At 36.3% G+C, this 13,808-nt stretch overlaps 1 protein-coding gene across 1 annotated transcript in view; it reads left to right on the top strand.

Moving 5' to 3' along the window:
* LOC126873850 (uncharacterized) overlaps positions 1-13,059 on the top strand; it is a 140,779-nt gene extending 127,720 nt beyond the window's left edge. Inside the window, exon 4 of the mRNA XM_050635151.1 lies at positions 12,589-13,059. Coding sequence (XP_050491108.1) covers positions 12,589-12,801 — 213 coding nt within the window. The 3' untranslated portion in view covers positions 12,802-13,059. The remainder of the gene's footprint in view (positions 1-12,588) is intronic.
* The last annotated feature ends 749 nt before the right edge of the window (positions 13,060-13,808 follow it).

The following is a 13,808-nucleotide window of genomic DNA, read 5'->3' on the forward strand; positions in this document are numbered from 1 at the left end:
TACGTAGCGTGTTCCAGTGCAAGCAGTTGGCCGAGGCGTGACAGCTATCCGACGTAATACAGAGAGAGAGAGAGAGACGGACAAATATAGAGATCGAGACGTTTTGTAGGTGCAAAATGGATAGCGGTTGCCTGCCTTAGCATTAATGTCGGGATTAGGTCGAGGCCGTTAGTCCTTCGATGCCGTCGAAACTGCACCTCTGCTTGGAAGCGGACCTGGAATACCCTAGAAACCATCGGCAATCCCTTCTTCCTCCTCGCGTCCCTCGGTTACCCTCCTTCGTCAAGAGACCGTCGCTCGATGCTGCACACTGGCTGCCAGCCACTCTTTAAACAGAGTCGAGCAGGAAGCACCAACTACAGGGTGGAACGTGGGTTGCAGGATGGAACCTACTCTAATGGGATATCGATATATTCATGAAGGTTCATCCTCAGCAGTGTCCTTTTCCTGCCTCGGGAGCAGCGGACCGTCTTACCCTCGGATGCGGATCTCCTGATGCATGCCGATGTGAGATAGGCTGTCAGGCTAATTGTTTTCTAACCTCTTTCTTGCACATCTTCGAGGGCTTTCATCGATTTGCTTCGCTTGCTCGCGATGCTGTTACCCCTCTGGATTCCAGATTCTCGTTGTCAGTTCTTCAACCTCTTTCACACTGTTCTGTTACCTTTTTTGGTCAAATTTTGTTTGTAGGTATAAAGAGTTTTTGTATTTTCCTCTATTGTCGCTTTGTTTCGAAGCTTCCTGCTCTTTCACGCCTCTATAATAACCTTTTCTGGGTAAATATTGCTTGCCTGGAAGTTCTTTCCCTATTCGAAATCCTCGTTTTGTTCGTAGCTTTTCATACTTTTCGTTTCCTTTTCTTGTTAAACTTGGTTTACGGCATATAGACAATTTTTGATCAATTTTTACACTTTCATGTATCGTTGATATTAGCTTTGAGTATAGGAAAGTTCCGGATGAGATTACATTAGAGTTCGGTTTCAGATTTATGTTAACGTAACCGATTAATGTCTTCCTCCTTACAGACAAAAAAAACGATTTATACTAATTCTATTGGACGTCAGGTTTATAAATATATTTAAGCTCCGCCAACTAGACATGTTGGTTTTTGAGTTTCTATATCGATCGAACGGTAATCCGTTCTAACATTTCACCAGAACAGACTCTAAAGTACTTTTGTACACGATCCTGTTGACTTCCATGGTAGATCAACAGCTTGGCTAGCGGAAAGAGATAGCGTTGTTGGTTGTGTGTACACGTTATTCGTACATACGAACGCGAAGACACTTGTGTCATGCACATACGGTGTATCAAACTGAAGACACAAAATGTATTAGTTTCGACTAGATTCGTTCTCATCTGAAATTCCTGTGCAGACCGGAAGTGTATAAAGGTACATTAATGTGCGCCGCAGCAACAGGAGTAAATTTAGCTGAAGAACGACGGAAGTTGCGTGATCTGTATCGCTGATGTTGGGATTCGAGGGAACATTCTGATAATTAAATTACTGTTTCGTTGATTTTTATGATTTAAGAACAAAAAAAAAAGAGAGATTCGATGTCAGAGTAAAATTTTATAATGTGCTAAGTATTTTAGATATTTAATTTTTTATTTTTTGCTCCTGTCATTGATTTTTAAAGGACATTTCAGGTTTGAAACGAATAGGAAAAAAGTTCGATGCAAATATGAAATGTTCTATTAATGAAGAAGGTATTAAATTTGTTATTTCATTAATTTTCAAATTTGGAGTAAAAGGGAAGAAAATTCGATGTAAATATGAAATTTTAGAATGCATGAAATGTTTTTTACCTTTGCATATTTTCTTCTTTCTTTCGATAAATATAAAATTGCCAATGTTTTTCATCCAGAAGAATATTAAAGGTATAAAACTACAACATAATGAATATCTTAGTAAGTTGAACGCTGCGTTACTACATAGAATTGCATTTTGCCCGGCATATCTCTTATCCGCCTTTTTGCATCACTTAACTTTAAAGAAACCAGAAGTACGATTGCTATTATCATAAATTTTTGACAATTGCCACAAAACTCTGTAACACGGTATACTTCACTGCAATAAAGTAAGTATGCAATATTGCGTTATTTATTTTTGGAAGGCATCAAGAATGCAATATCCTACGTGTACATTTTCTACCAACGTACAAGCTGGGTTACATTAAAGTCTAAAGTAGTTTCATTGTATTCGCGAGAAACATTTTGAAAGAACAATGTAGAAGGAAGCGATATAAAAGAATTAGGAAAATGGAACAATCGTTGTAAAACCCCTCGAGAGCTTTTTATATTTGAATGAACAATAACTATTATTCTCATTCTAACTTTTAAAAATTCGACGTTGTTAACCATTGGTTCAAATATTCAAATAAAACACTTTCCATTTTTCTATTCCTACTTCTACTACCCATTTTTATTATATTCTGGTATCTTTTGCCCGTCACTTTGAATGAAGATTTTGATAATTCTCTAATGATTATTCGGGTGTCCTGAACAGGAATGCACATTACAACTACATATAATAATATATTGTGCTAAAAGAAGAGACAGTACTCCAGCATTGTATACGAGACACGAAATTGGCCTGGTAAAGGTTGCATAAAAGTTATACGCATCGACTAACTGCATAAATTAAAATCAGAGAAAAGTGACGCTGTTACAAACATTTTTAACATTCATCTTGCAATTTACAGTAATTTATATCATTATTCATTCACAGTTACTTACAATATATAAATTCATGGAAATCGATTGTTGATATTTTGAGACACATATTGTTTTGCGCATTAATTGCATATTTCGACTCTGAAATTGAGATATTTGCAGAAAGAAAGTGATCATTTCATCAACTTGATTTCTAACAGGCTCGGTTAACTCGGTGTCGGTGTCAGTCGATACCAGAAGTATTCTAAATACTATCAACCAAAGCTTATCAACCGAACAAAGCTAAACGACCAAGAGAATCTTCCAAGAAACTCACAAACAGCTAAATAAAATACCTCAAGAAACGTAGAAAAAAAAGGAGATCTGCCGAGAAGAATCGATCGATTGAATCTTAATCTCAGTTAAATTGCTTCGACTAGCTACTATCGTACTCAATTGGCGTGTACATAGACAGAATGATTAATATAGCACAGTGTACACACGGTAGTGAATTATCCTTGAACGGGAGCACCGAAAAGAGCTCCGAGGGTTGCACGTTAAAGGCAGTTAGCAGCCAGGGGATTGGTAGCCTCCGGCTGTTTAACTCGCTTGCCCCTCTATAGAATTCTGTGGATACAACCACCATTACCATCGCCATTACCAGCACTACGCTCAACTGATATATATTCACCCCGTAACGTCAACCTGTGCCACCCTGCGCGGCATCTCGACCCTGGCGGACCCTGGAAAACGCGTTTAGTCGAATTTATGGTACTTTTGAACGGCTTCACTCCATCATCCCCTTCCATTAGACAAAATTCTTCCACGGATAGGTTGTATCTACGAAGACATTAGCTGGCTGGGCTGAGAAAAAGAAAAATAAAGGTGGCTGGCTTCCGAGGTTCTTTGTCCTTGGTAATGGACGAGATTTTGATTGGACTCCGCTCGGTTTGTGCTAATTTGAAATGATTTGTAAGGTGAGGTGACGTGGAACAAGATCTTGATGAAATCCTGTTCGGTTCGTGCTCGTTTGAAAGGATTTGTGCAATGTGAGATAATGTTGGAGGTGATCTTCGAATAATAATCACTTTCAAAGATCATTCTGTATTAGATTCAGAAATTTAAGCTGGTTCAACTATGTTTACACTGTTTAAACGTATTGTGTTAATAGAAATATCACGTAGTTTGGGTTACCTTTTTTTAATTCGTCTTAATATTCCCTACAATTCATTAGAAAGAAAAATATAAAATCTCATTTAAAAAACACAAATTGACCTTGATTTTGCTATGAAAATAAACTGTTTTCGAAATTTGAATCATCACTGCTTGTTGTATACGTTAAAAGAATAAATTGTGATCCATAATTTTTCTTACTACATAACCGCAATTGGAAAATCACGCATCGCGTTAGACACAACGCTCTATATGCTGTATATATATTTGTCGGAGGCAGGTTGGCAGTTTGGGGCGTTCGATGAACCTTTACCGTCTTATTTTACCGTCGCGAATGTAGCCAATATTTATCAGTACGAATGTGGACGCTACAAGAGGCTATGAGGAATGGTAATAGGATGATCGAGATGATGGTGACAATGAAGTCAGGTTCGATAACGAATCCACGGTCCACGGGAGGACTCGTATCAACGTGCTACTCGATTCGGGTAACTTCCCGATGACTCAATCGTCCAACGACTCACTAACTAACTGACTAGCTCTCACTCTATCTCCGTCAATCCAAAAGAGGCTGCCCTTATATACTCCTGTCCCCGCTTCTCGGCTTGATCTTTGTTTTAAGGAGAGCCATATAATCATTTCATACCTCTGTCAGGTACATGTCCCTCCCGTGACTGCGGCTATGCCCGGTGACCTGCCATGTCACTTCGAGCCCAAACCCATCGTCATAAAATCAGATTGGAACATTAAGACTATTTCTTATTTTTATTACTTAAGGGCGGCTATAGTAAAAGTCTGGACTAGTGTATTGGGGTTTGTCCCAACATTCCAGACGGGAAATCCCGCTGTCTTTCCTTCTCCGACATATTTATTATAATAATATAGCAAACATACCGAAGAAACTGACAAAATATACACTATGAACAACCTAAAGGAATTTCACAAAATTTACTCACACAGTAACCGATAAAATTATGAAAACCTTATTCCGAATTTGCCCTATGAAATCGCCCTAAATTAACCGACTTCGCCAGCTAAACTTTTCATTACAATGATAAGGGAGGAATATTTGCTTCGCAAAGCTGTTCTGTACAAAACTTTCCCCGCAGAATGGTAAACGACACGGTATCTGTTCCGTTTGAGGCACGTCGAAGGGTGCTTTCGTTCTTCTGATAAAGAACGACCTCCTTCCTGTGTCGGTTTCATCAGCAGCATGAAGTTATCGCGTCCGTTGAATCTCCCCGACAGTCATTCAGCAACCTACGAAACTTATCGGATTCGCCGTAAAAAGTTATTTTCTGAAAATGAATTCGCAGACAATCCTCCATGACCCGTATGATACGCTATGGAAACCACATATAATCTTCGAGAGGTGATTTCCTGGTGTTTCTTATGTAGATGAGTATCGAAGAAGAATAGGTTATATATTGTTATGGAACTTGTTGATACATTCGTTTTCGTATTATGTGCAATGACCATCAAAGATTCCTTGTCAGATCGTAACTTTTTAATGTTTTCGTCAGGAGAGTTTAACTGTAATAGTACAATTCTTCTGCAGTTAGAAGTTAGTTAGAAGATAAGGTGAATGTAACCATAGAATTTGTTGATACTTTCGCTCTCGGGCTATGTATAGCGAGTATGAAAAGTTTCTAATCAAATTGTAATTTTGAAACGTCTTCGTTAAAAGATATGAATCATGTAGGAATGTTTATTATAAATTAACAGAAAAGACAGTATGATAAGCACAATATTGTAATACTCTCACAAAATCGAATATAATATCGCGCTTCACGAATTCGCTTATCACTATTTCTACGTCACAGCAAAACGATGAACTTCTCTCGATCACGATTAATTCAACTCTGACAGCATTACCACGCTCATTTTTTCCCTTAACAAACTTTGGTAACGCTCACAACACTCCTTGACAACATTAACATATCTTAACAACGTTTATAAACAATCAGCCACGTCTTTCGCTAACGTCACACCATCCACAATCATATGGTGTAAAATTCTTCTATAATTAGAAAGACCAAATTTCTCTATAATTTATAATATTCCCGTTGTAAAACATCTAATAACAAAACTTCGGAATAAATAATATTTGTTCTAAAAATACAATAAAGTTCCCTCTTGTTAGAAATATACAGCAGTTATTACGTATATAAAATATAGATTTCATTTAACAATTTATTTGATTTATAAGATCTATCTGAAAGATAATAAATTTTTCCTAGCGACAAGAATAAGAAAGATTACTTTTCCTTCAACTCGATGTCTAGCGGCCAAAGCGGGTCAAAGATCTGCAAAAATTTTCTCAGACCAAACCTTGCACGGTGAAGGACGCAGACAATGATAAAATAAGACTAAAATTACGAGGAGGTTGGCTTAAGCTTATTGGCTGGGCGTTTTCGGCCGTCGTAGATTCGCTACCCTTTCTTGTCTTCTCCCTCTATTTCCCTTGCATGAGACAGATATGGCTATAGGTCACGAGGTGTTCTCGCAAAATATTTCAAAGGCTGGCTATGACCACGGGCCAGAAGTTCTATTTCTGCTATGGCTGTTCTTTTCTCCTCCTTGAGGAACGTCTTTATTTAACACAGACACTTTATTTACAGAGGAAACACTTTTTTCCAAGGAGAAGAAAGACCTGGTACAGTTGGCTAAGGAAACGAAGAGCTCACGTTTCACGGTCCCGTAGTTTTCGGAAATTAGAAGAGATTACTTTTTACCGAGGGTGCAAATCACCCTTCGATCACGTTACAACGTGATTGCAGGACTCAACTGGTTGATCAAATGGTCTTCTCTGGTTAAGGAAGCGATGTATTTCCCCTTTCTCGACGAGCTTGGGTCTCTAGTGGAATTGCAGTGTTGAACGTTGAATTTCGAGGTTGAAAAGTTGTCTATATTTTGTTCTTAGTCACACCCATAACGCTTAGAAGAATATTTCATAGCAAATAGTGTGCAGGACTACATATAACGGAAGAAGAGATTGTGTAAGAAATTCCACTCCCATAAATTGCTACTATAATAATATCATCCTTTCTCATAGAATTTTCAAAATGAAAAGAAAGCTTAAAAAGATATTCTATATTTGAGAAGTTTAAAATACAGTCTTAAGAGACTACATAAGAAATTCTCTTGTAAATGATGATTATAATAGTAACATTCTTTTAGTGAAATTTTTAAATTTAAAGAAGTATTCCACATTTTTAAAGATATGTCTACAAATCGATATATATACAAAATAAAGGAGTTATGCTATAAGAAATTCTGCTCCTACAAATACCTATCATGACAGCGTCATTCTTTTCTCAGCGCATTCATAGAATCTTGAGAGACATTACAGAATTTAAAACGGTGTTCCACATGCTCGATACACGGGAAACTGTTGCAGTAAATATGAGCAAATCATTTGTTCGCGAGAAGTGCGAGGTACAGTTTCTCGAAACGGTAAATCATAGCCGACGTTCGGAATGGTCTCGCATGTTCCAACACCCTTACTCTCTTTCTGACGATATTATACCACTTTCTTGCAACCCCTGTAAATTCCGCATCACTGCACCAAGATCCTATTTCATAACGATACTTCCTTTTCAATTTTGACACTGTTGCTAGAGAAATCAGAGAACAGGAAAACTCCGTTCCCTTTAGTGGGTGACTTTAGAGTTCGAACGTATACAGCCTGATTCACTTCACCCTTTGAACACTTTAATTTATCTTGCATTCAGATCGACCTGAGTCCCGTTGCAGGCGAAAGGGTTCGCTACGAAAAACGACGCTAAAGCAACGTTTTCAAAATAAGAACACAGAGATGGAGGAGAAAAGGTTGAATGGCGGTTGTAATTGTACGCGTGTGTGCACACCAGCGAAGGGAAAGTTCTTTTCTTAAGGGCAAACGGAAAGTTTTCTGGGCGAGACTTCAGAGGCAGCGTTTAAAAAAGAAGTTCGTTGAATAACCAAAGCACTCCCCCCCCCCCCCTCTCTTTCATTCTCTCTACTTGACATTTATTTATATTTCTAACATGTTTGTGGCTATATTGTGATATAATATATTTGTATGATGCAAGTAATCAGGTGAAGCTGCAATATAGGACGCATACACTGACTAGAAAATTTTTATGAACGTAATATACGTGTATGAAAACTTTTTGAAATTTCATTAGCATTGTAATGAAACACGATTATCATGATCATTGGGATAGAATTTGAAACGAGTCTTGAAATGTATGTAAAAGTTACAATATGTTTATTATAGATATGAACAAATATAAAAAATTAGTTGTCTTAAACATATAGTTAATGTAAGAAATATTTCCATTAAGTACTGAAGCTTATTGATATAATGGATAATTTTTTATTGGATTTAAATAACTTTATAAAATTCATGAAGCGTATATTTGCAATTAGATATTTTGTATCTTCTATGTATCGTACATTTTCAGATTGATCCGCATCTTTACCAATGTGATCTTGAATGTCGAAAATCATTCGTAACACACATAACATATTTACAAAAAGTTTTTACAAGTATTAAGATACTTTTATGAACTATTGTACATTAACAATAATAAAAATAGTATTACTTTTTTACTAAATAAGTTGAATACTAATAATCTTCAGTATTTTCCCTTTGTACCGCGTTCATTCTTTTCAACAAGCGTTTAATATTGTGTACTTAAGATCCTAAAGCCAATTTATGTTTCATTATAGCTTACGCAAAACTTGTTTCGCAAAGAGGTATTAATAATAATATTATCAGGAACTTTAAGCATTTTAAATTCTTCGTTATTAGCAATATAAGTATTAATTGGATCAGAAAAGTCGCTTTTATGGGTCAACAATATTTTAGTACTTAACAAACTAAAATTTAAGATGAAGATTTAAATATTCATTTAGAAGTACACGTGGACAAATAAAAAATTTCAAAATTTTTTAAGAATACGACATTAAAAACAGACGGTAAAATTCTCAAATAAGCATAACGAATTTTTCTTTATAATATTATACGATCAACTCAATTTTAATTACATTTTAGGACATGATACATGCCGTTCATTGGATTAACGAGGAATTTCGTTAATTCAGGTCGAATTATTCTGCGATGAAACAAAATAAATTTTGGATTCATACAGTAATGAAAATGAACGAATATTCCATTAAAATTTAAGAAGCTCAAGGACTTGCTGAAATTCCATCACTTTTATACCCTTCCAGTTATCTCTGCTACCTTTCAACAATAATTCTAGTCCACCGATCCACTAACCAACTAGTTATTTACTCACAATCAGCGAACTTTAGGAAGTATGCTATTAATGGTAATAGCAACGATTATTCTAGCAGTAGTATTAGCTGCACGAAGTTTTTCAAGTTGAATTCGGAACATGGGTGAATGACCGACATCTATACAATGTATACGCTGATATTGACGTATACTTACTGTTCGGGCTTTATTTACATTAATTATTATTAGAAACTAATTAAGTAGTAAATTATGTTATACTTGCTATCAGATATTTATTATCAGGCACTAAATAGTTAAATGCTACTTTGTAGGCTTGAAAAATAGCCAGAAATATTGCATATGTATTTTTGTTGTTGTTACGATAACTCAAATTTAGGGGGTGAAACCACCCTCCAAAGTCACCCTTAAGAGTTAACTCAGAAATGATTACAGATAAAAAAAGTGTTTCGCAAGCTGATACAGTATCAGTCTGTATTTCAACCCCTGATGAAGACAATTATGCATATACAGGGTGGTTGGTAACTGATGGTACAAGCGGAAAGGGGGAGATTCTACGCGAAAAAAGAAGTCGAAAATATAGAATAAAAATTTTTTTTAATTTTTTTTTCTTCTTTAGTTTTTCCATCGAGACAACGATCTACAGTGAGATCCGTTATAACGAGACGTGATAAAGTGCACGCGTACCGAGCGAAAATTCAAAGTCGATTTTCTCGAAAACAAAGCCTCAAATGAAAAATTTTTATTCTATATTTTCGACTTCTTTTTTCGCGTAGGATCGCCCCCTTTCCGCTTGTACTACCAGTTGCCAACCACCCTGTATAATATATGTTCAATAATTGTAAATGTTGGGATATTTCACTTACACTCTGAAATCTTGATTTTTTTTCTAAACGGAGAACTTTTCTATTCTATAGAACTTGCCTTCCTCCATACTTTTATTTTCTTTGGAATATTTTACGTTTATAGTGACACATTTTCCTTATTCTCTGCCACCTTCCTTTAATTTTCCTTAGTTTTTATTATTTCTTGTTACTGTTGTTATTATTTATTGTTTCTTGTATTATTTCTTGTTATTTATTGTTTTCGATTAATTTTTACAATCTTCTATCGCTTTATGTTAGTTTTCACTGCCTGTTGTCTTTTCTCGTTATTTTTTATCATTTTCTATTATCTTCTAGTATTTCATGTACTTTCCATTATTTTCCATCTCGTTTCGTTATTCTCCTTGCATTTCATTTTTTTTTATTTCTTTTTCGCAATTTTCCATTATTCTCTCGAAAACATAAATAAATATCCTTTTCTGTCAAAACCTATCTCCACAAACTTCCTTCCACAAAAATGACGATTCCACTCCAGAAACCATACCCTTTCTCCTAACTTTAACCATTCTGAACCAACTCCCTTCGATTCTAACCAAATTTAAACTTCGCTCGAAACATTCTGTATTTTCTCTCATATACATATTCCCGCACCTACATACGTATACATTGTCCTGTTCGCGAGATTTTCGGAAGTTTCTGCGGACTCATTCCGGTCGTTAACTTCAGTCAGGGTCGAAATACGTTAGGGTCCAAATATCATTAGTTATAAGATTTATAGGCCATCCTCAATAAAGAACCGTGGGGTGAAGAAACGTTTTCGGACCATGACATCCAACCAGTAATATGTTCAATGGTATACATCAACAATCAAGGAAAATTGGTGCGTTGAAAGGTAATTTTTGACGTACGACTGTACAAGATCGAAATCAGTTCGTAGCTTTAATTTGCAAGTAGCTTTACTATGTTAGTTTACGATTTGGTTACACGTTTGTTAAAACATGTTTATTTACTTTAATGAGTGCTGCATCGGTACTACGTAAGAATTGATCCCAACTTTTTGAAGCAGACTGTATACCACATACACGCGAGTAAGCTCGAATATTGGATCGAAGTTCGGAAACGTATCCACTTTCAATGGCCGAGCTAGCGTGATTCGTAACTCAAAGAAGGTTGGATCGTTTTATACGGTTTCTTAAAGGATTTGGTGCTTGCACCTAGCAAACTTGGTCGGCGTTACGGAGATGACACGTAGAAACGAGGTCTGGTCGCCCGGGGAATTATTCCAGCGAATCTTCCTACTATATATAATTCTTCGAGCCACTTGAACACCCCTAGCAAACTACCAGGAGGGTAGCTTAAGGGGGTGTCCGAGCTGGTCTGGGTAAATAGAGTGTACGATGAAAGTACTCGACTCTGAAACACTCGTCCGGCATTGTTTATAAGGATCCTAGATCCATTCGGCGAGCTTGTAATATATTTAACGGACTTGTCACTGAATTGATTTTATTTAGAATTTCATTTGTACAGGGAATTCTGAAAGCTTCTCTATTTTCCTCTTTTTTGGGGATAGTAGTGTAATAAAAAATGGAAGAAAATTGCTTGCCGCGCGATACAATAGCGCGTTGTGTATTAAACACATCCACACAGGGGAAATCATTAAAAATTCGCATACCTTCGTTAAATAGAGACTACACAAGGGAAATCATTATAAATTCAAACCCTTGGACCATTTTGTTCAGTTTCGATGTTGCTAAAAAATAAGGAAGTATTTCAAGCTAATATAATGCTATCGCGTACGAATCTCATTGTACACGTGATAGAGAGTTAACGTAACTTCAACAGTTCAAAATGATCATTTTGTATTTCCAATTCTTCGATATACCGTAATAAGTATGTGAGATCGTGTCAGTGGCCGCGAAGAGAAATTGCTGGACGAATAGTTGAGATTTAAATGAAAGTTTCAAATTATTATAAGAATACAGAAAGAAATTAGGATGAAAATTTGTATATTTACTAGCAATGCAAAGTTATTGTAAGAATACAAAAAGAGACTAGAACGAGAATTTGCATATTTGGTAGCACGTGTATTGTATGTGTTAAGTCTTTACGAGTGTAATTGCAGCCGAAATTGGAATTACCGTCATATGTGCCAGAGGTATAGCCACATTTACATAGATTCCATTTGCTTCCTGTGTTAGGTAACAGTTGATAAAACCCTATTTTGCATGACAGTAAACAATGTTATACAGCTTCACCTTTTTAATGTTAAATACCGAGTGATGTATATGTATAATGATAAAATCGTAGAAAAACTATCTTTAATTGTTTTGAAAGTATATTAAAAATAAGGAGCCAAATAACAATTGAATGGAAATCTCAACTAATGGCCTGAAGCACATTCAACACATTTTAAGGGAAAGTGACTTTCAAATTCCACTATTCCACATAATTCCCTATATCTAAGGTGCTTCATGCGTTTAACATTACATCGACTTTTGACGAAGTATCTGCAATCTGTGTGCATTAAATCGATCAACAGAAACTGTAGAACCAAACTTTACCGTTAATTTAACTTTGACCAAAATACGCTATAGGACCTGTTCAAGGTTTCCATACAATTTACACATCATTGATATGACTAAGACAATGCTAGTAGCGTGTAAATAGTTAGATTAAATCATATATTTATAGAACAAGTACCCGTCCCATCTTCAATATTTGGTCACCTCCATCCTGGACAACGACTGCACCTCGAGGGACGTAAATCGTTATTACTGCTTTGATGTCGAGACCAAAGGCCGGTTGTGGACGTGTCACAACGTCGTGGTACAAATTTTAGAAATTACTGTGACGCACGTAATTTCGTGGGGCCGCAAACACGAAGGGAGAATCATGACAGTGTAAAGGCGGCTGGAAAGGGTGCGCACATCTAAGCGGTAAGTGAGACTGCTTAATTAACATAGTATGTGCGAGGCTCCGAGCGGCTGACATCTAGAATACACGTGCACAAATAGACAAGTCGACATAGTTGACTAAAACGTTCGCAAGAACCCTTTCCAACCCTTGCGCCTCGACTTCGTCCTCTTCGTTGCAATTACACCACGAAATCGATTCTTGACTCTCTCCCAATTCATCTATCTTCAGTAAATTTGAAGAGATGGGAAAAAAGATGAATGAAATACGCAATAAATTTATTAGGTGGTTAAGAACAGTTTATACTGTAATTTGAACTTTATAATTTATATCAAATTTACTGTAATAATTTATATCAAATATACTGTAATTTAAAATTCATAGTTTGTATCAAATATTAAAATTTCATTAAAGATAAACGATACCCTAGGACTTTTGAGCGAGAATATAGATACAGGTACTTTTACACTTTATTCTTTCCGCCCTTTCCCTAGCACGGAAGAAAATTAATATTAAGCGTGGCTTGTTTAGATTCAACAACTTTCCCCCTTTTTCGTGGTAACCCCCACACCCTCGTCGCCAGGGAAGCCCATTTAGTCACGGCCAATTTGTCGTCAGCTCGATCTCCATTTCAATTCTATGGATATGGTGACACTGGGGCCGAAAATAACTATTGGCCGCGTTAGCGCGCGATCTTAATGTCGAAATTAGATCCCAATCGAGCGTGAAAGGAGACTGTCTTAGGAAAGAGGAAGCGTTCCCTTTTCTAACGGCGCGCCGTTCTTTCTTTCTCTTTTCTTTTTTTTTTTTTTGTTTTTTTATTTACTGAAACTTTACCCAAATTTAATCCAGACTAAGAAAATGTGGAAGATAAATAGCAAAAATTGGGAAGGTCAATAAACTAGAATGATTAATCCTCCAGACCCGTGCGATTTTTATATTTTTCTATACAAAATCATAGAGGAAATTCATACCTTGTATAGGTCTATCATAGGGAA

Source organism: Bombus huntii, chromosome 15 (assembly GCF_024542735.1).
Source record: "Bombus huntii isolate Logan2020A chromosome 15, iyBomHunt1.1, whole genome shotgun sequence".
NCBI classification, from domain to species: domain Eukaryota; kingdom Metazoa; phylum Arthropoda; class Insecta; order Hymenoptera; family Apidae; genus Bombus; species Bombus huntii.